The sequence below is a fragment of the Vigna umbellata genome, chromosome 1, assembly GCF_029865625.1.
Source record: "Vigna umbellata cultivar VRB3 chromosome 1, Vumbellata_1.0, whole genome shotgun sequence".
NCBI lineage: Eukaryota > Viridiplantae > Streptophyta > Magnoliopsida > Fabales > Fabaceae > Vigna > Vigna umbellata.
The window spans coordinates 105,934,955-105,961,042 of NC_142165.1; the positions used below are offsets into that span (position 1 = coordinate 105,934,955).

The 26,088-nt window shown below is 34.5% G+C and overlaps 2 protein-coding genes across 5 annotated transcripts; both read right to left on the bottom strand.

Annotated features, from left to right (window-relative positions):
* Positions 1-237: 237 nt before the first annotated feature.
* On the bottom strand, positions 238-7,523 carry LOC124846820 (INCREASED PETAL GROWTH ANISOTROPY 1-like protein 2). Of its 4 annotated transcripts, XM_047324178.2 has the most exons (9): positions 7,373-7,523; positions 7,105-7,243; positions 4,034-4,560; positions 3,090-3,584; positions 2,876-3,007; positions 2,055-2,236; positions 1,850-1,961; positions 1,025-1,168; positions 238-755 (listed from the first exon to the last, which is right to left on the bottom strand). In XM_047324178.2, exons 3-9 carry the CDS (start codon positions 4,556-4,558, stop codon positions 639-641), a joined length of 1,707 nt encoding a protein of 568 aa, XP_047180134.1. In that variant the 5' UTR covers positions 4,559-4,560; positions 7,105-7,243; positions 7,373-7,523; the 3' UTR covers positions 238-638. The 4 variants fall into 4 exon arrangements, with proteins under 4 accessions (XP_047180134.1, XP_047180138.1, XP_047180133.1 ...); XM_047324182.2 differs by lacking the exons at positions 7,105-7,243; positions 7,373-7,523 and having other exon boundaries at positions 238-556; positions 643-755; positions 4,034-4,858; XM_047324177.2 differs by lacking the exons at positions 7,105-7,243; positions 7,373-7,523 and having other exon boundaries at positions 4,034-4,956.
* Positions 7,524-11,162: 3,639 nt separating this feature from the next.
* Positions 11,163-20,860, bottom strand: LOC124846817 (ABC transporter B family member 11-like). Its single transcript, XM_088105383.1, has 13 exons — positions 20,165-20,860; positions 19,625-20,071; positions 19,417-19,471; positions 19,137-19,312; positions 18,815-19,036; positions 18,493-18,731; positions 17,846-18,371; positions 17,444-17,717; positions 16,504-17,306; positions 12,750-13,016; positions 12,296-12,559; positions 11,876-12,169; positions 11,163-11,729 (listed from the first exon to the last, which is right to left on the bottom strand). Exons 2-13 carry the CDS (start codon positions 19,862-19,864, stop codon positions 11,376-11,378), a joined length of 3,714 nt encoding a protein of 1,237 aa, XP_087961509.1. The 5' UTR covers positions 19,865-20,071; positions 20,165-20,860; the 3' UTR covers positions 11,163-11,375.
* Positions 20,861-26,088: the final 5,228 nt, after the last annotated feature.

A 26,088-nucleotide genomic window follows, 5' to 3' on the forward strand; every position in this document is an offset into this window, starting at 1 on the left:
AGAAAAAAATGTCAAAAGTCTAGATTAGTCCATTTAATAACAAACAGTATAGAAAAAATAGGCCTGATCTGTCCATTAAATAATAAAACAGCGCAAAAATAAAAAAATCAATAATGCCATTTATTAGTATTATATACTTTTTTTTAACTATCGAATTTATTTTGATAATGAAAAATATCCCCGAACTTTTCATCATTATTTTTACTCCTAATAAGAATGATTTTTACAGGCACGATACAAGGTAAAATCTTTTCCAATTAAATTTTCATTCTTGAACGAAAAGAACGTAAATGACTATATAATGCAGTAGAAATCGCTTCAGAAGTGTTTTTCCCAAGCTCTACAGATTGAACATGACTGTTATACTTTTGAAGTAACTCTATAAACATTGATCACATGCACCTTCAAAAGCCAAAGTTTCTTCTTCTTCACGGTCTTTGTTACATGCACATAATAGTGAAGACCCTATTCCTAGGTTATGACATGTTGGGAGCTCCCAGATTATTAGCCATTTGACCTTACTATGGAGTTTTCTTTCTTCAGAATCTCTTCATGTCTAACAAGCATTGACATTGGAGATGAGAAAAAGAATAATGAATGTTGAATACCCATCTTTTGTAGCATAAAGTAACAGTGGTTTACCATGATAATGGTATGCCAGCCAAAAGTTCTCGAGACCCTGCTAGGTGTCCTGGTACACGTTGCCGTATCTCTTCAAAACAACACATTGTTTCTGAGTCCAATCCTCCAGCAAACTACAAAAACATGCTAAAATTAGTGTGACAGCTTCGTATATGATGAAATTGGTGCATGTGGTCTGTCTATGTAATAAAATGAAGAACATGCTGTGAAAGATAAATAATATTTCACTCAGTGAGAGTGGCCTTTTGATGACATGTAAACAAACATGTTTAGGGGTTCAACTTATGATGTGCTTTAGTCACAAATTTCTGAACATTTACTAGTTACACATGAAAATCAGAAGTGATGACAAAAAATCTGCAGACAGATGCTAACAGTTTACCTGATGGGCTCTGTATGCAAAATGCACACCCTGAAGCAGAAGAGAATCTTGAATAGATTCTCTGTCGGAATTGCGAACGGATTCAAGCTCGATTGTCACTCTTTTCATGTACATCTTGACAAGGGTCATGGAAGCCTGCTTTATCTGCATATAGATGATATATTATTCATTAAGACAAGTTTTACAATGCAAATTTAGCATGTGCAAAGACAACAAATCTTCTAAGGGTTTGTTTGAAAGTTTCTCCTAAACACTTCTATGAGAGAAAAATAACCCAAAAAAAATGAAATTAGAATCTGTATAAGCTTCTATTAGCTTCTCATAAATCCTGCTTTTAATTCATGTACAAAGTAGTTTTAGTCTATGGAGAAACTAATTTCATTTCTCTTTCTTATTTATGAAGAAGTATCCTCCAAACAGGCCCTAAGACAAGACATTGAAAAGCAATCATGCTCTTATATAAATGCAAATGACTTATGATAAGAAACACATGGATTGTGATGATTGGAAATGTACGGCCATCTCCAGTAGTTGTCGGTGATCATTAATAATATTTTGAATAAGAATGAATTTTCTATTTCTAAAGAGGAAGTCATATAATATGCCTCTGCAAACAAATTAGATAGTCACATCTTTTAAATCATGCATACTTCATTGAATTTGTTAGACATGACTGAAAGAAAAACAACTCATGAGTTTTAACGCAGAAAGTTTTAATCACAGGGACATCCTTGTATGAACGTTGAACATTCATCTCGCTTCAGAGGTATAGACTACGTTCATTCAATGTTCTCATTTCAAAGATATAGCATAAAAAAACCATACATTGCTCATTATTCCAGAATCAAGCATCCATGCAGTTGGAATGTTGTACACTTGATATGAATGTATGACTGAACTCCGTAGCTTTATTAGCCTCTGTATTCTCCTCTCAGACCTGTTACAACGAGATGTAAAGAGAGACAGAGTTAGCATCCTTGACCTGTAAATGTCATATCAGTGATTAAAAAACAGGAACAATATATCTAACTTGTCTAATAGGCTGGCCATCTTTTTTAAGGCAGCTCCACATGGAATATCAGGGTCATCCTTGTAGGAGGAGATTTCCTGTTCTAGCATTTTGAGTTCATGATACTCAATTGCAGCCTCTCTCAATGCATCAGCTCTCTTCTCAGGCCACTTAAAATGCTTCAAGACAGCACGTTCATCAGCCTGCAGAATGAAAGATACAGTCCTTTGTTTTAAAGAAGAAACCAGTTATAATTTATGTTGTATCTGATTACAACATTACGTGACACTGGCATACTTTTAAGAATCTTGTAGTACAGTCTCATTTTCTGATGAAACTTCATTAGATGTACATTATTAAACTAAACATTAATATTCAATACCTTAACTCATGCATTTCTGCATAACCACCTTTCCTTGTAGGGCTTAGATCATTCATGAAGGTTAAACTATATGCAGCAGTAAAACTCGATGAACAGGAATGTACGAATAGAATATACCATTTTTTTGTCTTGGGAACAGGAAAGGATGATGACATTAAATGCTAAATCAATAAAGTTATCTTTCAGAGTCCATATAAAAGTATTGTCTCAATTTCTTATTACATGTCACTTTTAAAGAAAATAAATATTTCTACTTATCTGTCATTAATTATTATTTTCTTACTTATTTAAAACTTGCAAAATGAAAACGACAAATAAAAGTGTAAAGCATATATCAAAGTACAGAAAAGAAAGATACTAAGAAATTACAAATATATCTTACATGATAAATAGCTAAATCAATTGGCTGCTCATGCGGTAATCATTATCTGCCAGATAAACAGTTTCGCTAGAAACTTACCAATGATGATAGTTTTCCATCAAGCCAATTAACAAACTTTAAGACCTCTTCAATATCCGTGAATGCTGCATCTACTACTTTCTTTATGAGGTCATTAACGAACTCTCCTTTTGTTTCAATATCTGTCCTTATCTGGAAAAGATGGTCATTTATTAGTCTCATTAAATAGTAGTACACATCTCAAAGTTAGAAACACATTGAATGCAAAGCTTACGGCTAACAGATGAGCTGAACGGTTTTGAATTTCTCCCACAATGCTACTGTGTGCACTAATAACTACTGGTCTCTGATGATTCACAGGTCCTTTTGAGTCTATCTTCCCATCTTTACTCTTTAACGAGTGAAATAGTTCAACAATTGCAGCACCCTTTTTGGTGTCAGATAATCTTGCTGAAGGCCGAGATGGAATTGGAGGTGGTGGAGGAGGAGGAGGGGGTTGCAGGCATGTGCTGTGTGCAGAATTTCTTCCTATAATTGGTGGTGATAGTGGTGGAGGTGGCTGCAGGCATATATTGGGTGGAGATTTTCTTCCTATACTTTTAGTTTCATGAATGGAATAACTTCTGGTTGGTGAAAGAATTGATGCTTTGGCAAAATTAACTTCAGGATTACCTTCCTTTTTCACTCTAGACAGTTCCAATTTGTCAGCAATGAGTTTCTGTATGTCTTTAAACTTGGGACTCTGGTGTTCTCCTATTAGTGACTCCTTCTTCATCCAAGAAAAGAAAAACAGATTCAGTTCCAAGATGTGGGAAACATAAATTTTTATGAACAAAACAAACACATGATCTTAAATTTGTACCAGTATAATTTAAGAGTAAACAACTATCAACAACATGAAAAATCCAATCAAACAGTGATTGATGACTGCAATAAACGAATTAACCACACTTGGAATTAAGACCGAATATGAAAATTACAATACTTAGAACTTTAGAAGGAAATTCAAATATTGAAAAATTATTATATGGTCCTAAACCTGTTCATGACCATGGTCTCGATTCACCATCAAGAGTGGCAGAAAGTCGAGGTTTTCAATTTATGACAAAAAATTAACAAACATGTGAAAGATTAACTGGGACTTTGGTGGTCAGAAAAAATCTAATAGCTTCTCTTCAAAGTTCATATTTTCCGACGTAAAACATAACAAATTCTCACCTTTCCACTGTTGCCAATCCCAACAGTTGCTTGCTTAGCTTCAGCAAGGTTCCGAGTGAGCTTTGTGTTCTGGGACTCAAGCTCCACATTCAAGCTCTTAACTCTATCCAATTCCTCCTTCAACGCCAGCACCTCAGATTGCAAACTCTTGATCAAATTTTCACTCACCTCGAGCTTCTCCTGCAACTCCTTCCTCTTCTTCCCATCAGGGTCATCATCTCCACTCTTCCTCAAACCGAAATCCCCAAGCCTTCGCCGTGGCCGAGCAACAACAACAACCTCAGCCTTCTCAGCTTCCCTACCCTTTCGAGACCCCACAGCAGCACCCCTCTTGGCCCTCGAAACGTCCTTCAAGTCCAGGGGCACTGACTTGGCTCTGGTTGATGTCTCTGGTGGTGACTTTGGAGCCTTGGAAGAAGCTCTGAGGCGTGGCTGCGGTGGACTCTGCAGGGACTTGTTGTTGTCACCGTGCTTCTTCAACGCAGTTCTTGTAGTGATTGGTGAAGACGGCGTCTTTTGCTTCATCACTGAAAAGGGTCTGTCTGATGAGAGATGATAAAAAGATGAAAGAGTGACAAAAGAGAAGAAAAGCAGGAATGTTGCGGAGAGAGGCTTTGTTCGTGTGAAACGGTGACGGTGGCAGTGCCATGCAGAAGAAAGACAGAAAAGGAAAAAAAAGGTTACGCGACAAGCGTGTCCGTGTGTGTGAAAGAAGGAGTGTGTGCCAACTCGTGACAGAACAGGGTCGCCATAGACGAACAAACAACACCTTCAAACCGAACGAACCGTTGACAACAAAATTAAACTCTGGAAGTTTTCCCTGTACTGTTAAATTGACATAACAAAAGTTACTTCTTTTAACTTTAAAAAGAACATGCTTCAAATGAAGGCCCATTTTTTACAGGAGTAACTATAAAGTTTAACGATGGATCATGGGTTATGATAAGGAGAAATATAATCGCAGTTTGAAAAGCATATATAAATTCTTAAACGGTGGATTATGAAGATAAATGAGTTGCAGTTGTATTTTTTTTATTGCAGTTCTCGCAGCTGTAATTTATAAAAAGAACGAATATTTCCCAACAATCTTACGTAATTCTATATGATACTTTCGTATTTTTAATCAGCACGAACTTTCCCCAATTTGGATAACAATATGATATTATATATCCCTCATGTCAATAATATTTTAAGAATTTTATATTTTGTAACATAAACTGGGGAAAGTCAGAAATTTTGTTTCTTTATGTGTCTTGTATGTAACTATATATATGTAAGACAACAGCTAGCAGAGGGGAGTAGGTGCAACAAAGGTTCAACGTACTTTACAGTCATACAAAAAAATGAGTATATGATTTTTGGGACTTGTTATATGATAATACTAGAGAGAGAAACACATTTTTTTTTTTCAGAAAAAGAAAAACATCATGATTGATCATAGGATTCGGTGAGAAAAATAATAAAAAACATGTTTTCTGCATTATAAATAAGAGATCTAAATATATCATTATCATCATGATCATGATCTGAAATGCAATATGAAATGAAATGAAACAGAAGTTAAAGATAACGTTACACACAAAATATAGTAAAATGATTAAAATAAAGAAAGATATTTAAAGTATCTCTCTAACTCAATGCTATTGTGTGATTAACAGGGCGTGAAGGAGACAGATCGTCTTTGTAAGGGTAGAAGTGTTCTTTTTAGGATATGGATCCCTATGTCTTAAAACTGTCAAAACCAAATTTATTAGACTCTCCCTTCTGTCCTATTCTTTTCCTTATCTTCAATTCAAGGGCCAAAGGACCACAGATTAAAGCTAAGGTCATCACAATAAATTTAATAAAATAATTATGTTATCCATTTATCTTTTTTATGTAACACCTATATAATTATTTTATTGAAGATGGAAAAAAGAATGTGAGAATTAATGGAGGACAGTAAATGTGCATCCCAAAACCAAAACTTTGTTTCATGGTCCATAAAACATAAGACAATGTAAACCACTTTTTTTATAAAGAAAATCCACTCACAAAAGGACGGGTCATTATATGATTTATTAACTACTATAAGTGTGTAAGTTAAAATTTATTTATTTTTAAACTGTAATATACTTATTCTTTTGGACCTGTTAGTGTTTCTGGTGCGTGTTGTTTAAGTATGATTATTACTTTTAAAAGAAAAAAGTGAGCTACGGAATCTCAATATTTAATTTGCGTGAAAAGACACAAAACAAAGTGCGTTTCGTGAATAAGCCAAGACTTCAATTCCTTAAGGCTCAAAAAGCACACAAAAAAGCGTTTTTTTTCATAAAAGGGCCATTAACTAAAAGAATTGCAATTCAAAAGAACTCAGAACTTGAAGACTCTTATTTAAGATGCATGTGAGTTATGTATGAGATGACATGAATCTCACAATGGCCCAGCAATTTGTGCACCAAGTTTGACTATTTTGTTGCAGAAAGTGATCCCTCAGATGGTTTGAACCTGAATGTTTGTCGAAGATAGTGTTATAAAATTTTCACATCAGACAAAAACGCATAGTGAAAAGGAGAACCCGTGAAACGTGAAGGAGCTATTTGTGCAGTGGCTACATGTGACAGTTCATGAAAGTGAGAGAAAAATGAGTAGCAGAGCAACTGCAGCAGCTAGATTTTAGAGCCAACTCATACTACATTTTAGTACCACATACTGCGTAAGGGGAATGCAAACAATATCTTTACAGAATCACATGTTTGTCCTGTTTTGACATTGGAGGACCATCATCAACCATGCACAATAGTACACTAAATGGATTCATGCATAATTTGTCACTACTAAACCAATTTCAGTATAGATTACCTACCTATCTATTTTGTAGCCTTTCAAAAGGTTCCCTTTTAATGACCCCTTTTGACGAGTTTTCCTTTGGATTGTTTCCATGGTCAAAAACTACTATTTTTTAGCTTAAAATTCAAATAACACAGATATGTATAGATATGTAGATCATGTGAGCCTGCAGCTTTCAGTGTTTAAGAGGGATGCAGTGTTCAAATCAGTTCTTGCAAAAAGCTAAAGTATTAACCAAATACCTTCCAAAAAGGACTTCACCTTCACCCTTCAGACTTCACAGTGATATTGCAGTCTTAAAGCCTTAGCCCACGAATCAGAAGGAAACTTTTTCCAACCCTTGACAACTAAATCTCCTACATGTCATCATCTATAAAGAATCTGCAGATAAATCAGTTTAATGCAAGAACTGAATAGCTCTCTTTATGAAAGATGATGATGAATAAGCTGTGTTTAATGAATGACTCATAAACATGCAGAAACAGAGAAAAAAAGGTGTGAGGAAGACACCTTCGCTTTCAGCTTGGTTCCACCATTAATGGAGGAGGGTGCTAGTTTGTGTTATATGTACGTTTCTTTGTGGCAGTTGATCTTGATTATGAAAAATAGAAGGAAATGTAAAAGTCAGAGAAAGGCAAAAAAGGGTGGTAGGGGATTGAGTATATAAGTAATAGGTGATATTTCCTTTGAAGGAATACTTTATATATATATATATATAACAAAACCTTTCCAAGTTTGTTGCCACTTCACATCACAGAAGGTGTCATTTGTTAATGCAGTTGTGATTAAGGAAATAGCTAGGAATGCCACTTTCATCTTTGAAATCCCTTGTCTTTTTGCAATTTGGCTCTTGAACACACGTGCTAAAATTCTATCCCCTTTTGCAATTGAGGTTTGAACTCAAAATTAACCCTTTTTCTGGTAGGTACATTGGCCTAATTACAAGTATCTTAAGATAGCAGACACCGCTGGAGGTCCTTATCAAACGGTTTTTAATTTCTTAACAACCTTTTCACTACATCCCTTTTGTTACAAATTTCTTTGTCTCTTTCCAACAGATAATTGGCTGAATAATACAATTAATTACATTTCAAGTTTCAACCTGTTCATCTTCAGTGGCAGTTGTGAGCATTATAACGAACACTGGTTGTGCATTATAACTGTAACATTTGTGCTTGTTGGAAGCTTGCAGTGCTGGTGCAGCAGCAGGAATCTCAATCATTTGCTCATGGACCCCGTGATTATGATTAGCTACAATACAAGGGTGTGTGTGTAACTAAACATAGGTATCGATTTTTTGTATTTATGTTACGAACTCATGGTTCCTCAGCCAGAAAGTTATCCACTTTTATGGCATTTTTCATTGATCTTTCTTCTTTGGGTGCCATTTTGTTAGGAAAATTTCTTCTTACATCAAACAAAAGCTGCAGAGTTGTTCGAGTGGATATATATAACTCAAGAAATTTGAATTCAACGAGCCGTGAGATAATCTTTAAACTTAAAACAGTAAAAAAAAAAGTATGAAAATAAAATAAAATTAGTTTTTAGAAGTTGAAGTATATTACATAAATTTATTCATAAAAGTTCTTTTTATAGTTTCCCTTTTTACACATAAAAGACTTAATTTAACTAAATTTACCCATAAGTGTTTGTAGATAAATAAAAAAAAGATGTAAAATTAATCAAATTTCATTCAAACTAAATTATGATTAACTTGTTCACTTTAGCTTATGAAAAAGTTAGACAAGAGATAAGAAAAATATAAAGTGGACAAATTTATTTTAACTTCCACTAAAGTTTTATTAATATACTAAATAATGTTTGTTTTTCATAAATATTTATTTTAAAAAATATTATACAAACTATAAACTTTATTTAAGAAAGCCTAAGAAATGGAGTTGGTACCCTACTTTTAATTTTTGAACTTTCTCTAAATAAGAGATTCTAAAACCAAATACAATTAAAATGATAATAACAAGAAACAGAAACATTTAATTGTGAAGTTTGACTATGGTTTGTAGAAGTGGGGTTAGGTGTCTGATGCAACCATGAAAAGTCTACCCTGTTTTTCACGGCACCAAATTTACTCTTTAGTTTTTTATTTTTAATCATATTATTGCTATTAATTGATTCTTGGTGATGATTATTTTTCTCCAAAAAAATCAATTCCTTTAGTGAAATCTATTTTCATAATTACGCCCTGTCGAGTAAGATTCAAATTCAAAATTGAAAAAAAAAATAATAATACTTTTACAACATTTTTTATATAACATTTTAATATTATCTACGTATTATTCTATGATTGATCCAAAATTACTTCACAATCAATAATAATAATCATAAACATCAACATGAACCAAAACACGAAAATAGTGTTAAAATGTTGTCAAAATATCATTATCCAATAAAGAAATATATAAATTTGACGTGTTTTCTTATTTTTCTTTTTACGAAACATCACCTTTATTTTGATCATGTTTTTTTTACCTCAATTTCTTACATTTGATCATGAGGTATTGTTGATTTTAAAGATTAGAATTTTTGTTATTGTTTTTTTTAAAACAGTTTCGAATTTTGAAGGAAGAATTTTTTTTAAACTAAGAATCACCTCTTTGTTTTTTTAGTTTCTAACTTTCTGTGAAATTGAATTTTTTCCTCTTTCAACTTTTAATATAAATTGGTTTTTAAATTCTAAAAATAAATATGTAATTTTAATAATTTAATGCCATAAAGTGTTAAAAAAATATTTAAATTATTTAAACTGTGTCAAATATTATAAACAATTCCAATATTATTTTAAAACGCTCTTTTAATATATCAAAATAATTTAACACAATTTAAATTAAAAATATTATTTCTATTCATTTTTAAAATTTAATTAAAAAATTATTATTAGAGACAAAAACGAATTTAATTATAGAGAAAAACGAATTTAATTAGGCATCAAAATTTAAAAAATACAAATATAATTAACTCTTAAACTAATTTTAATGTCGACTCTTAAATAATGTTAAATTATTAATAAATTTTAAAATTACATATTTATTTCAAACAACTTTCTAAAATTTTAATTCTGAAATTGATCGGACTGTTCAAAAGTTTAATTCTAAATGTGATTCAAAAGTTATATTTGGAAATTTAACTCCAGGGTTTAATATATTTTGAACTTTTAAAGTTTTTGGAAAAAGAACATACATCTTATTTAAATAATAATTTTAAAAATTATAAATATATTTTTTTTATACAAAACAGTAAAAAATTGATTTTTATTCTTATATTTTTATTTTCCTTAAGTATGCTTTTATCTCTATTAGTTTGCGAAAATAAAAATATAAAGATAAAAATAAAATCTTTACTGATTTGCATGGAATAATATATATATATATATATATATATATTAATGGAACATTTCAAGATAAAATCTTTATATAACTTACTTTCATTATAAAAAAATTTAAAATATTATTTTCATGAAAAATAGTCTTTTATTTTTATTATGTGATTTTTGTATTAGAATTTATACATTGAATAAAAAGATAAATTAACCTCAATTGATTCATAATAACTTGTAATATTTTAATTTTTTTTCCAAAATCTAACTATATATATAGTGTATATATATATCGGAACTAATTTTAATTTAGTATAATTTTTTCTTTGAAACAAAAAAAATATTAAAATTTTACTTTCTAATGAGTATATAAATTAAAATTTTAATCACTTAATCATAATCTTTCTTAACTGTTTTATCTCATTTTTTTATATTTTTGGAAGTACAAGTATTTTAATTTTGTTTACATTTCATTATAACAGAGAGGTGTAGAAAGTAATTATGAAGTGGAGGAAACAATTGCACGAGACAGCATACTACAGGCCCACCCAAAACAAAAAGCTATAAAAGCGGTAGCTTCTTGTTGCTGTAGGCGAGAGCATTCTTTGTTTGTGAATTGTAAGGTATGTTATCCGTTTAACCTAAAATTATTTAATTTAATCCAATAATTATATGTATTTTTTTTTCATATTTCAAGTTCTTTGGATATTTTTTTTTTTTGGAAAAGCAAACTAGGTTTGATTTTCTATAAAACAAGGGTAAATGGGAACAGAGGCACGCCATCGTATGCTGCCTTGATTTCATCCCAGACAATGTTCACTCATTATCTCTGTGCTTTCCAATGTTACATGTTAAGCTCATAATCTCCAATTAAGATAGTTTTTTTTTTCCTTTCTAATTTTAATATTTCATTTTAGTATTCTGCTTACCCGAATGGCGTTAGATGATTGTGGGTATTATTAGTGCGTGTAATCCCAAGACCCATTAAAAATGGGTGTTCAAGTTTTCTGAAAATTACATTACATAGAATGTAGAACATAGAGAAAGGATCCTTTAACATAGAATGATAGCGTGTTTGGTTTCACGGATGTTTGTATTAAATGTGATTCCTCCATTCTCAAGGAGTTTCCAAACACGGTGTGAAAAACCATTAGATAATAGGTACTGATAGTTATAATGGATCTAAGATGAAGCATGAGTTGTGTGCAAGCCTACTAACGAAGCATAGATACCACCCTTGTTAATCAAAGTGTCATGCTTTCCTTGCTCTGCAATGACTCCATGTTCAACCACTGCAATTGAATCTGCATCCTTTATGGTGGATAACCTGTGAGCCACCACAATTGTTGTTTTGTCCACCCTCACTCGGTCAAGTGCATCCTGAACAACTCTTTCAGACTCAGCATCTAGTGCGCTAGTGGCTTCATCTAGCAGTAATATTTTTGGACTCTTCACTATGGCTCTTGCAATTGCCACCCGTTGCTTCTGTCCTCCCGATAGTTGAATCCCTCTCTCCCCTACTACTGTATCGTAACCCTGCATGTGTTGTTTTTCAATAATTCAGAATTTTGTTCATAAGGTGTTTAGAATTCGATGTCTAGTTATTTAAAAATTTGCCACATAATTCGTTGTAGCACGAGTCTTAGGAAAATATTGAGTTCCTTGAATTGTGTGTAGTTTACCTGTTGCAAACTGCTAATGAATTTGTGCGCGTTGGCCAGTTCTGCTGCTGCTATAATTTCAGCTTCTGTTGCATCACCACCTTTTCCATATGCAATATTGGCTCGGATGGTGTCATTAAACAGTATAGGTTCCTGGCTCACCAGGCCCATCTGCTTCCTAAACCATTTGAGTTGTAGATTTTTTATTTCCGTTCCATCTAGTGTTATCTGGCCTGAATCTGGGTCATAAAATCTTTGCAATAATGATATTACTGTTGACTTTCCACTTCCACTTTCTCCAGCTAGAGCAATTGTCTGATTTCCATCAGTATAATCAAACTCTTAGATTCTCCCTTAAGAGAGATGGTATGTTTGGAAAATATCGTGTATTCTTATGAGAATTGTGCATCAGTTAAATAAATGCATCAGTTGGTAAGTTACCTCTCCTGCGTTAATAGTCAAGGAAAGATCTCTGAATACAAGCACATCAGGCCTGGTTGGATACTTGAAAGTGACGTGGTGGAACTCAATCTCTCCTCTCACTTCTTGCAACATCATTCCAGACTCATCACTGGGGTCTATATTTGATTTCTGCTCAAGAATAGCATATATAGAAGCAACAGCACTTTTTGCTTTACTTGCACCTGGGGCCATGAAGCCAGATTGTGTCATTGCTATTGCTGCCAATGTGAGAGTGAAAAATACCTGAAAAATTAGAGTGAGTTGTTCAATGGTAGCAGAATATGATGAGCATAGCTCCTAAATTATTTATGATGTTTATTTGAAAGAAAGAGAAAACATCTTTTTGATTTATTTGAGATATTAGCTTATACTTTGTCAGCAATGAGTAGAAAGCACTATATCTGAAATGGTGACAAGGATAGAATTAACTTACTCGGAAAACATCTGAGATTGATGTTTTGCCGCTCTCGACAAGTCGGGCTGCAGCATAAAAGCTGCCTGCATTAACTGAGAACACCAAGAAGAGTGATATCCCAAAACTTGTTCCGCTGACTAAACCTTGCCTTATACCTGTCTGGATGGTCCCTGAACATTTCTTCTGGTATAACTCCATCATCTTTTCTTCTGCACAGAAAGAAGCTACTGTTCTGATATTCCCTACTGCATCATTTGCTACTTGACTTGCTTCTTCGTAGAGTTTCTGTGCAACATATAGAGCACATTAACCATTGGTACAATGGAAATTAGTACTAATTAAACATAGAGACAAAATCCTTTCCCTGCCACATCATTCTCACAACTTCCATTGGATCTAAGATTGGTAAAACTAAAAAATCCAGTTGCAATCAAGTAACATTGATGAATGGTTGCCTTTTTTGTTTCTCTGCAGGTTACCCGTTTACCCATTTCAATATAAGATTAGGTGAAGGAAATAGGTCTGATTAATTACTTGAAAAGGTTAGGAAAGAAATTCTGATTCAAGAACTTGATCTAAACAGTGGAAGAGGGTACATTATATAGAATTCTGCTTCCCAAGAAATACATACAATAGTTAATGACAACTCTTCGTACTCCTCTGCAGTATATCAGTTTTCTAGTTGAAGTGTCCGTCTACCTCTATGTTTTGTCCTATCATGCTAAACTAGATTCTGAGCAATACCAATAATTGATTTATTATCACAAAAGAGTGTAGTGGTTCTAAGTGTATCAAAAGGCTGAGAGAAACTCTAGTGTTGCACAAAAAAGTGTTTAGTAGACACAAATTAAAAAATAAGATACTTGGTACAAGACCTTTTTCCTTTTCTCAAGGCAATAGGTAGGTCATTAAGGTTAGACTCACAATTAGTATTCAAGTAATTTTCTTAAGGTTCAAAAGTACGAACATTTATCTTTGACTCAAACAATTGGAGTTTGGGTTTCTTCTCTCTCCTCTAGATGGCTAATATCTGATGTTGATCTTGATGAGGGGGCAAATTTCCCTAATCAGAAACAACTTCAAAAGCATTCTTATGAGATATATTAGGGTAACATTAGTATGAGAAGATGAAGTTTCCTACACCAAAGGGACAACGGATGACTCAAGTGATGCATGTGCAATATGGAAAATAGAACAAATTGCCTTTTTTGTTTGTAGTAACTTGGAGAGCAAAATAAAAATAAAAATGCAGCTTATATGCACATTTGTGGATCTACGAGCATAGCCTCCTGAATTACAGTAGATACTTCCTTTTGTTCCTTGGTGATTTTACAAGGATGTGTTAAGTATTATTAGAGCAAAAATTTGAAGTCTTCACAGTATTTTAGAAGTTTAAAACAATGGTTGAGAAAGAGAGTCAAACGGTGAAATAAAGAAGCTTCGGTCTAATAGTGAAACTGAATATACAACAAAAGAGTTCGAAAAGTTCTGTGGTTTTAATGGAATTAAACACTAGTTGACTATTTCCTACGCCTCAACAAAATGGAGCGAGTGAAAGAAAGAAAGAAACAATAATAAAGATGGCCAAATGGGTCTCCCGAAGACATTTTAGATTGAAGTAGTAAAAAACTGTATTTTTTTTGCAAAATATGTTGTCAGCCAAGGCTTTGGAAGGAAAAACACCTTTCGAAACTTGATCTGAAAAAAAAACTTTATTCGAAAAAAATAACAGTTTTTGTATGCATTTGATAAGCCTTTATTCCAAAAGCATACAGGGTTAAAACATTTGCATCTTTTTCAACATAAACTCAAGGATATCGTCTGTACAACCTCTAGGCAGACAACATCCTCATTAGTAGGGATGGGAGGTTTGATGAACTATCCAAGTGGAATTGGGATCAGATGCTAGCAAAGAGACCAAGCCAAAGTCTTCTAGACATTGAAAGAACAAATGTACAAGGTCTAAAAAAAGATGTATCAGATAATGATTTTAAAGTACTTGTTAGGGGGGCACCAAACCATTAGAAGATGCCTATGCCAATGTCAACCTTTCCAAATGGGCTACTTGAGGAAGGAATCTTTGTTAAACAACCAGAGGGATTTCTGACCAATGATATAAAAGTTTACAAGCTTCATAAAGCCCTGCACAGCTCCAAGGGGATGGTACAACAAAATTGATGATTACCTTATGAAGCAAAGCTTTACACAAAGTGAGAATCAAGCCAATATGTATGTCAAATGAGAAAATAAATTATAACTCACTATCTCCATGTATGTTGATGCTTTCCTTGGAATTTGTGAGTGAGTCAGACGCTCTAAACAATTTAAAATGAATATGGGGCAAGAATTGAAATGATGGACCTTGGTCTAATGAATTATTTTCTTGGGTAGGAGATACTCCAATTATTTGATGGAATCTTCATCTCTTAGAAGAAGTATGCCAAGGAGATCTTGAAGAAGTTTCACATGTAGAATTGCAAATGTAATTCCACTGCATTGGTTGGTAATTGAAAAGTTGTGCTTGGATGAAGATGGGAACCAAAGGCTATGCACTTGTGTATAGAACTTTGATTGGAAGTTTGTTGCATCTATTTCCAACCAGACCAAATTTAATTTTTGTTGCAAGCTTATTATCCCGATTCATGCACTCTCAAAGCCAAGTTCACATGGGTTCAACAAAACAAGTTTTGAGGTATTACAAAGGCACGATTGACCTCGGGCTTCAGATCTTGAAGAAGAAGAAGAGTGAAAATCTTTAAGGTTACTTTGGTAGTGATTAGGCAAGAAGTTCTGATGATGCAAAGAATACAACAGACAACTACTGCAGCAAATCAAGCCATTTGGCTTAGAAAATAATTTCAGATGTTGGCCAAGAGGAGAATGAAGGAACTGTTTTAAGAGTTTATAACAATCTATTATTGCAATTCCAAAGAACCCGTTTAGCATTGAAGAACAAAGAGTATCAAGGTTAAATATCATGCAATAAGGGAAGTAGAGAAATTATAAGAAATCAGATTGGTGCATTGCAGTTTTGAAAATCAATTAAGAGATATAATGATGAAGACACTTCCAAACAATAAGTTTAAATTGCTAAGATCAAGACTTGGAGTATTAAAGAAACATAGATGTTAAAATTTGAGAATATTTCTTACCGTTTGATGGTTTTTTCTTCATCAAACCATACATTTGCTTCTTCATCATTGATTTCTCATATAATTAAAATAGGTTGCTTTTTACAATGCATGAGAAGATGTATAATTTACTTTGTTTTCTATTTTTTTTCTTTTACCAAAACATTATCTATTGTGTAAATGATAGCACTTGTAGCGATTACTTTTCACCCAATGAGAAACATGAATCCACAGGCCTACAAAAGCAACTATTGAGAGTTCATTTGAAGAAGTAGAAATTTTTGTAATAGTGAAGCATTCTTTTATGACCATATATGAAACATTTTTTCTCCATATTTACCTCATCTATGATCCACCGAAATTTATTCTACATTACTTTGATTTAATCTACACCATTGTTAACACTTTAACAAACTTTACCACCTTAGAAATGAATATAATAGTTAACAGTAATCTTCGTATCCCCATAATATCTCAATAGACTCAGTAATTGATACTATCTCCTCGCAACTCAACATAATTCATTTAGGTTACATTTAGATCCAAAGTTTCACATCACCCTTTTCTCACCATGTTCGAAATTTATATATTTTCACATGTTTTCATATTAGCTATTGGTTTAATATGAGTTACTTGCAAACCTTTGCATCAGTGACAGATCCTTGCATGGACCCCATTTGCACTTGTCCGTTTACTAATAATAGTGGTAGCAAAACAAGAATGATGAGAGAAAGCTGCCAGTTTGCCTCAAAGGCAATTGCCAAGGCTATAACTACTGTAGCAATATCTTGAACCATCAAACTTAGTGCATCCCCAACAAAAGTTCGAATAGAAGCCACATCAATTGACAGCCTTGCTCCCAGTACTCCACTTGAATGCTCAGCTTTGTCAAACCAGGCTACTTCCATGTGAATAATTTTCTCAAAACACATTAGCCGGATCCTTTTTATCAACTTCGAACCAGCTACAGCAAAAAAGTAGGACCTTAGTGGATGAAATATGAAGCCAGCGGCTCCAAGGGCTATAAATACTGCAGCCCAAAACTTTGAGTCTTTACGAAGTTCATTTGCTGGCTCAGAGAAAGTATTTATCATGCAGGAGGTAAGAAACCCCACAAGAGGAAGTATGGCCCCAGTTACTGTGGCTGCTAGAGTCCCGAGGACTATCACTGCAATTTCAGGCTTGTTAAGATAAGCAAGTTGAAGGAACGAGACTTTTGGAGAGGAATGCGGTACTGCTGGAGTAAGAACTTCAGGTTCTCCTTCTGATGTTTTCAAGAGATTAAGTGTAGTAGGCATATCATTTGATATTCTGCATGAGTGACGACTGCTGCTTTTTAGCTTTCCCGAGTCATTTGTAACATCTGAGTGCCTGTTAATTTCTTGCAATCTAATGAGTTGGCTGTAAGCTCCATCAGGATCTTTAATGAGGTCAGCATGGACACCTAAACAATTGAAAGATAAGAATGCAATAATGCATATATGAAGGAAAATGATGACGTGCAAGTGTGCTAGAGACAGAAAAACATGAAAGCAAATTGTCACAATGAGTTCCATTCATGTAGCAACATAGTATATCTACCATTTTCTACTACTCTTCCTTGATGAATAACAGCAATTGTATCGGCATTCCTTATTGTGTTTAGGCGATGTGCTACAATGACAGTTGTTCGGTTTATCATAATTTTGTCCAGTGTCTCTTGGACCACTCTCTCAGACTCAGCATCGAGGGCACTTGTAGCTTCATCAAGGAGTAGAATTCTTGGATCTTTTAGAATTGCCCGTGCTATGGCAATTCTTTGCTTTTGACCCCCAGAGAGCTGTGTACCATGCTCACCGACAATCATATCATGTCCCTAAAATCACAATTTTACACAACCAATGAGGTAATAAATATATTAGACTTTGTATTGTATTATTTGAAATTAATATTGTTGAATAAGCACAACATGGCAAATTTCAAAAGACGAATCTGTGAGCTCACATGCGGAAATCTATCTATGAATTTGGCTGCATTAGCAAGTTCAATTGCAGCTCTGATTTCTTCATCTGTTGCCCCTTCCTTACCATAAGCAATATTTTCTTTGATGCTACCAGTAAAAAGGACTGGTTCCTGGCTGACAAGGCCTATTTTCTGTCTGATCCATTTCAATTGAAATTCTCTGAGGTTGATGCCGTCAATGAGAACTTCTCCGGCTTGTGGATCATAAAATCTCTCAATCAGACTAATAACTGTTGATTTCCCACTGCCACTTTTCCCAACCAAAGCTGCAGTAGTGCCACTTGATATTGAAATGGAACATCCATTGAGTATCAATTCATCTGGCCTTGAAGGATAACAAAAGCAAACCTCCCTAAGTTCTATATCTCCAGAAATATCATCTACCTGTCGACCTGCAGTATCATAAGCATCAATTTTTGGCTGCCTATCTATTGTTTCAAATATTTCAAAGGCGGCAGCCTGTCCTGCAGTGAATGCAGTTAAACTTGTAAAAGCCTGCCCCAACGACCTGAAAAATAATATTAACATTGAAAAGCATATCAAGTTTTCCTGCCAAGCTTTGGAGAAAAATTGTAAGATATATGATGGATGCTTCGGCGAAATAGATGTTAAAGCAGAAACTAGCTTACATGGAGCCAAAAAATAGGGCGTAAAATATACTCATGACTTCACCTCCTGTATAGCCTTTCTCTAGTACCATCTTCCCTCCGAACCATACAGCCAATGCAAAGCTACTGTTGATAAATAAACGGATTGAACCAAGGCCTAAACCAGCAGCCATTCCGTCTTGCACTGCAGTCCTGTAAGCATCGGTTAAGGATTGACTGTATTGAATTATGGCTTGATTCTCGCCCGTAAATGATGCAACCTGCATGGAGGAACTTTATATGCTGCTGCAGTCTTGGGATGGAAAAGAACAACCTGAAAGTTAAGTTATAATGATTCACATACAGTTCGAATTGAACCAATTGTGCGATCTACTACGATTGCTGCTTCAGAATAAGCTGCTTGTCCGCGGGATGCCAACTTTGCGAACGCGAAGCTCATTATGGAACCGGAGAAAACAAGAGGTGGAACACAAGATAGAAGGACAAGGGTTAGAAGCCAACCCTTGATGAATGCTATGACTATACCTCCTAAAAAGCATGCCACACACTGTATGAATTTTCCTACCTGGTATATTTCACAAAATGAGAAAAAAAAGTCATTCTTATTTTACTCTGATAAAATGGTGATGATTTGGGTTTTGAAGAACTGTGTCACCCATTAATACCTTGTCTCCCATGGCTTCTTGAATAAGAAATGTGTCACCTGATATCCTTCCAACAACCTCAGCAGTGTTGGTTTCCTTGTCGAAGAAGCTAATATCTTGCCTCAAAATTGCTTTGAGGTATAAGCCTCGTATTCTCGCTGCCTGCCTCTCCCCGGTGGACACCCAACAAGCCAACTCTGTAATGGTACATGTTTGAATTACTCCTTTCATTGTTATCTAAGAATAATTTTCTTTTCTAGTTATACAGGATAAATAATGAGCAGAGAAGTGGCATGCTCACGTAGAAAAGCTGTCATAAAGGAAGCTACACCTATTACTGCAAACTTCAGAGACACCTGGGCATGAAACAAATCATTATGTGTTATGACATAGACATGAGGGAAATTTGAAACCAAACAGTTCTTCTCAAACTTGAATTAGTTCTTATGCAATTAAGCAATTTCCATAAAATTGTTAAACAGAAAAAAAGAAGGGATGCTAGTGATTACCTTGGAAACTTCATGAACTAAATGTTTAGTGTTGCCATGTTGTGTAAAAGCATCAATTGCTTCTCCCATAACTATATTCGTTGAAGCCTTAGTTATTCCATTTCCAACAGCGCTTACTATCCCGACAAACATCAGTAGATAATCTGAAGAGTCTGCAAATGAAAAAAGTTTGAAATAGGGTACTGTTTTGTTGCTTTCATCCTTCATCTTGTTCTTCTTGGAACCTTGCTGCCTTGCCATTTCTGAGGTATTTTCAATACCTACAGCTTGTGGATGACTAATTGATTCTTGATCCTGTTATCTCAGCTGAAGTAACATCCAAAGCTAACTTTAGCCACCATATTCCCAAGGAAAACCTCTGCTGGTACAAACACCACAAGAAAGCAGCTATTGCAGGAAGTTCACTAGTTTGAGACTGCTATTTGGTTTTTCCATCAAGAGTCACCACTGAAGTAAATTGGAAAATAAGCCGACTTAAATAAATTCAACAATAGATAGAAATGAAGAGGAACAAGGCAACAACAGAATTGAACAGTAAACCTTAACAGGACAGAGGAGACTAAGATGTAACATGATCAAAGCACCTTCAAAACCAAAACATATATTAATATAACACGAAGAAAAAGCCAGTAATAAACATTTTTCAAACTTGGGGTTGAAGTGCTTCCTGCTCTCTCAGAATGATACCAAACTAGCACTAAAAAGCAACAGGAGAATGAAGGAAAACAAGGTTGATGGAAATAAGCTTGTAAGTAGTATAGTATTACAACTTACTCGAGAAGATAAGTTACATTAGTTAATCACAAGCAGAGAAAGAATAGGATTAGAGGCCCATCATCAAAGCCAACAATTAATTTAAGGTTTAAAGTTATGTTAAAATAATGCAAATATATTACAAACTATGCTATGTTAAAATGTACTCCTTACCGTTTTGTTGGATGTGAAATAAGGCGCGAGAGAATCATATTTTGGTGGGACCCCTATGGGATGAAATTGGAAGAAGAAAAAAGAAATTATAATTTATGAAGAACTTACCCAAAACAACCTATAATAACAATAAGATTAATGTTGTATTGGAAGTTGATACTCTAAAGTCTTTAACTGGAAAAAACAGCTACTTAAATTTGAATTTAATTAAAATATTCTAATTCTACAAAAATTTACATTATTGATATACAGAGTATATTTGAACGAACTTCTTCATGAAAACAACCAAGAGAAAAATAATAAGAAAAAAAAAACGACACTATAAGTTAGAATTAACAATTAATTTGTATTTTAACTACTTTGAGCTGGAATTTTTTTTTATATTTTTCTTCTAAATTCCTTATACTAGTATACTGATTTTTACACGGTTGTTTTATGACATGTTATGATATATAGTAAAGTATTGTCTATTATAATTACTATTTTAAAAGATATATAATATGATTATGATGGATTTTACGTGATATTTCATTTTTAACGTTAATATTTTTAAAGAAAATGCTTTAGAGAATGTTAGTATAAGTTTCTCCATAGTTATTTATAAGTTAGCTTCTTAACTTTTTGTCTTTACATATACATAAATTAAGTTTAGTTTATTAAAAAAGTATTTATTTATTTTTATTTTTTCAAAGGTGTCAATCATTAGATTTAAACATACGATTAACCAAAATCTTTACTACCCTCGTCTCTTTGGGACCACTAGCTATAGGGAAGTGCTTCTTCCACTTTAGTGTCTTTTTTTGTTTTCTTTTTAACTTTAAGAAAGCTTACCCTTTTTTTATTCTTTCAATATGTGACATACTGGGAATAACACTCATCCCACCAGAACATAAATGGAGTAAAAATAATAATAATAATAATAAGGTTTAATACATGGTCCTTACTTTTATAAGTTTGGTTCAAAGTAATCCTACCTAAAAGTTCAGTAAGACCCCATATTTCGTTAAAAAAATGTTTAATCTAGTCCTTTTAGCTCCCGTCGTGACACGTGTTAATAGGTGGACTTAAATGATTTTTTAATTTAAAAAAAAGTCTCTGCCATGTCATCATCACCATCTCCAGACAAATCCTAATTTCTCTCCACGAAACCCTAGTCGTCGCACCATCCAGCACCGTTACCGCCATCCTCGTCGGCAACCGTCCTCTCCAATGCATCACACGCCACCACTAAAGCTATGCGACGAGAACGCGAGAAACCCTAGGTCTCCACGGTTTGCTTGCAGGTCTGATTGTGGTTGCAGGTGGAGGCAAGCAGCGAAGCGATTAGTGGTGGAGAAGAGTGGCGATTCGCGATCTGCAGTAGCTAGCGATTTGGCTAGTGGTTAGTGGTGGACGATTATGTGGTGGAGATTGGACGGCAGTGCTGCTGGTGCGATGACGATTTGACTGGTGCGAGGGGTGAAAATGGTGAAGATTGGTGGTCGCGGCATAGCAAGGGATCACATTGGGTGGTGGCGCAAGAACGAAGGTGAGATGCGAAGGTGATGGATGTGCAACAGAAGGGAGAAGACGCTTTGGTGATAGCACATGATGCGTTGGAGAGGACGGCTATCGGCGAGGATGGCGGTGACGACGCTGGATGGTGCGACGGTTAGGGTTTCTTGGAGAGAAATTAGGGTTTGTCTGGAGATGGATGTGGCATTTGCATTGTTATGTTTATTGAACATTTTTTAACGAAATATGAGGTCTTTGAAAAATAAGATTACTTTGAACTAAACCCTTAAAAATAGGGATTAAATGATATATTAAACCTAATAATAAAAAGAAGTTTTTTTTATATCGTGGGCTTATCTCTTATTATATATATATATATATATATATATATATATATATATATATATATATATATATATATATATATATATGTTAGAGTGTTTTTACCTTGTCATTCAATCACGAAAGTTTTGTCCAGTAAAAGTGATTTGTATAACAATTGCTTGCAGGTTTTGGCAACTTATTGGGATGCCTTGTAGACATGCAACATGCAATTTGTGCAGGTTACTATCATCTATATAGCTTAAGATGTCCCAATTTAACTCAATCACAACCATTTTTAGAAGTAATGGGATAAACATTTCAAAATAAAATGCTTAAGAATTTTTGTTAGTCTTCAAAATTTGAAGGGTTAATTAGGAGAGAAAAATAATACTTTTGATAATTAAATTAATGGTTATGTTAAAATAGCTGTTATGAAAATTAATAATTTTTAGTTACCTATAAGTGTAAAGAAATTATAAGTATTTTTCAGTTGAGTTTTATAGTAAGTATTTCCTTTTTGACAAGGGAGAGGAGGAGACATGTGCATTTACTTTATTTGCTTTTAAAGAGATAGGATGAGATTTAAAAAAAAAAAAAAAGAAGAGGATGATAAGAAAGATAAGCTTTTGAAATTTGTGTGAAATTCAACATAATTGATGTGTCTTTTTATTCACAATTGATTGTGGATATAATTTTATTATAATAATAAATTTATAAACATAATTTTAAAATAAAAAACTAAAATTATTTTTAACAAATATACATTACAATCCGTCATTTAAGATTACAAAAAGAAAATCCAAAATATAAAACTTCATTAAAAGAAGAGGAAATATGGAATATACAAAAAAACATATATAGTTCACATTCCTCACACATCTTAGTCTCACGGATGTCTTACATTTATCATTTTCTGTGTATATATAACATATAGATTGTCGCAACCGGAATCGCGACGGGACGACGATCCAAAAAAAGAAACGGGTTTTGAAAAGAGATTTGGAGTCGCCACCATAGTTTATTATGGAAAACTATGGAAAAACCTCAAAACGATAAAGCACGGTCCACGAAAACCAAAGATTGGGTTCGGGAGTCGGTTACGCGTGGGGAAGGTGTTAGCACCCCACAACGCCTGCCCTAAGGCAGTACCTTTAACTAAATGCACGAATATGATGTGGTTTTTCAAAATGTTTAATTATCCCCTAAAATAAAATTCTAAATAAACAAAATATATTTTTTAGTTTTTTGGGCCCGACAAGGATTGACCTTGCTCCTACGTATTCTCATTCAAAATGAGAAATCAGGGTTACGTAGTTCTAGCTGAAAGATTGTTTGTTGTTTGGAAAAGCATATGTTTTTAATTTTTGGAGATTTTATATTTTTAATATTTTCGAGAAAAAGAAGGTAACGAGTACTAGGCCGACGCGAACGGTCGCACGAGTACTCATTCCTTTAAAATGATATTTAAATACTTTTAATTATTTTTGAAAAGAGAGATAACGATATTAAGCACTAGGACGATGCGAACGATCACACGAGCACTCATACTGTTATCTGCTTATTTAGGAAGACTTGAGAGCATTGAGTGCTAGGCTGATGCGGACGATCGCACGAGCACTCATACCCTCGTTTGATATTATGTAAATAAGAGAGAAAAGTATTGAACACTAGGACGATGCGAACGATCACACGAGTGTTCAATCTTTAAACGTATTTTTGAAATTTTATTTAAGAAAAGAAGAAAAAGGTTTTTAGCACAAGGACGACGCGAGCGGTCACACGTGTGCTTAAACCTTTAAAACATATTTTTGTAAATTTATTTAAGGAAGAAGAAGAGGTTTTTAGCACAAGGACGACGCGAGCGGTCACACGTGTGCTTAAACCTTTAAAACGTATTTTTGAAATTTTATTTAAGAAAAGAAGAAGAGGTTTTTAGCACAAGGACGACGCGAGCGGTCACACGTGTGCTTAAACCTTTAAAACATATTTTTGTAAATTTATTTAAGGAAGAAGAAGAGGTTTTTAGCACAAGGACGACGCGAGCGGTCACACGTGTGCTTAAACCTTTAAAACATATTTTTGTAAATTTATTTAAGGAAGAAGAAGAGGTTTTTAGCACAAGGACGACGCGAGCGGTCACACGTGTGCTTAAACCTTTAAAACGTATTTTTGAAATAATTTTTATAAGAAAAAGAAAAGATTTTCAGCACAAGGCCTACGCGAGCGGTCGCACGTGTGCTTAAACCCTTTCAAAATATTTTTATTTCATTTTTAATTAATTAAAAGTAGATAATGATAGAAAAATAGAAAGTAGGGGAGTTACTAAATAGAAATAAAGGGTAAAAATAAAGATAATATGGAAAGCTTAATGATGAAATAAAATAAATAAAAAAAAAAATATATATATATATATATATATAGATATATATATATATATATATATATAATGGTGTTTAAATAAAAGATGGAGTGTCTAAATGAGAAAATGGGGTGCCCAAACCATTTTTCTTTTATAAAAAGATTGGGCCTAAACCCAAGCTAAAAGGGGTGTGGAAGTGAGAACAGGGACTGTGCGAAGTAGAAAGGAATTTTTGTTTACTTGGGCCAAGCCCAGCACTGGCCCGAGGATGGTATGGGGTGCGCGGATGAGAAAACAGGGTCTGCAGAACGGAATTGAGGCTCTTTTGGTTTGCAGAAACGGAATGGGCTTCAACCCAAACAGGAGGGGGTGTGAAATATGAATAAAAGGGGTGCAGAATAAATTTTTTTGATTATATTATATTATATTTTTTTTGTTTTTTTTTTTTTTTTTTTTTGAAACGCTGGCCCAGGGTTCGTTTCTGCTCCCTAACCTAGGATTCTCTAGGGGTTTCCTATCCTCCTCCCCATTTGCAAATTTCACTCTGAAACACATGAGACCCAAGGTCTCTTCTCTGAGCAAGAATCCCGGGTGAGCAATCCCCTACACACGCGCATGCCGCCGCTCCCGTCCGACCCGTCACGGTGCCACCACCTCCTATCCACCTTAACGTCGTCGGCGATACTACGGCGTCACCGTCCTCTCCTTCTCCTCGCTTCGGAAACGGCGACCCAGGGAGGGGTTCACCTCTGCCAACGCAAGCACGCGGGCCGCTTCGAACCAGACCACCGGGAACTTCCTCCGCGGCGTCACCAGTAAAGATTCATGTCGCCGGAGCCGTCGTCCGAGCTAACGCACCAGGCCACCTCCTTCTCCTTTCGAAAACGGTGACCCCAAGGAAGGGTTTCCCTCCGCCTTCATCTCCGATCCCTTCGAGTCCAACGACGCCCATCATCATCATCATCCTCAACCACCGGACCCTCCTCTCTGCCTTCAACATTTACCCATTACCAGGCAACTCAGCCTCCGACAACCATGAACCACGCCAAACCTATAAGAAACAACCTAAACGATTCCCAAATTACCATCGACTTCTTTGTGCCTTAAGGATTTTCCCAAAACCACCGAATCACCGTCTTCTACCTCTGCATGTCTCTGTAATATACTTTGTCTTTGTTTGGTTGGGAACGGGGATGGTGATAGCCGTGAGTGTGAATACAGCTATGGTGATGGAGGGAACGAGGGAGGAGGGGATGAGTCAGTGAAGATGAAACCATTGTTCGGTTGTTTTATTTCTGTTATATGATTTTCTGGTGAGTAACCATTCTACATTCAAATTCATTTGATGGTTGGAGATGGA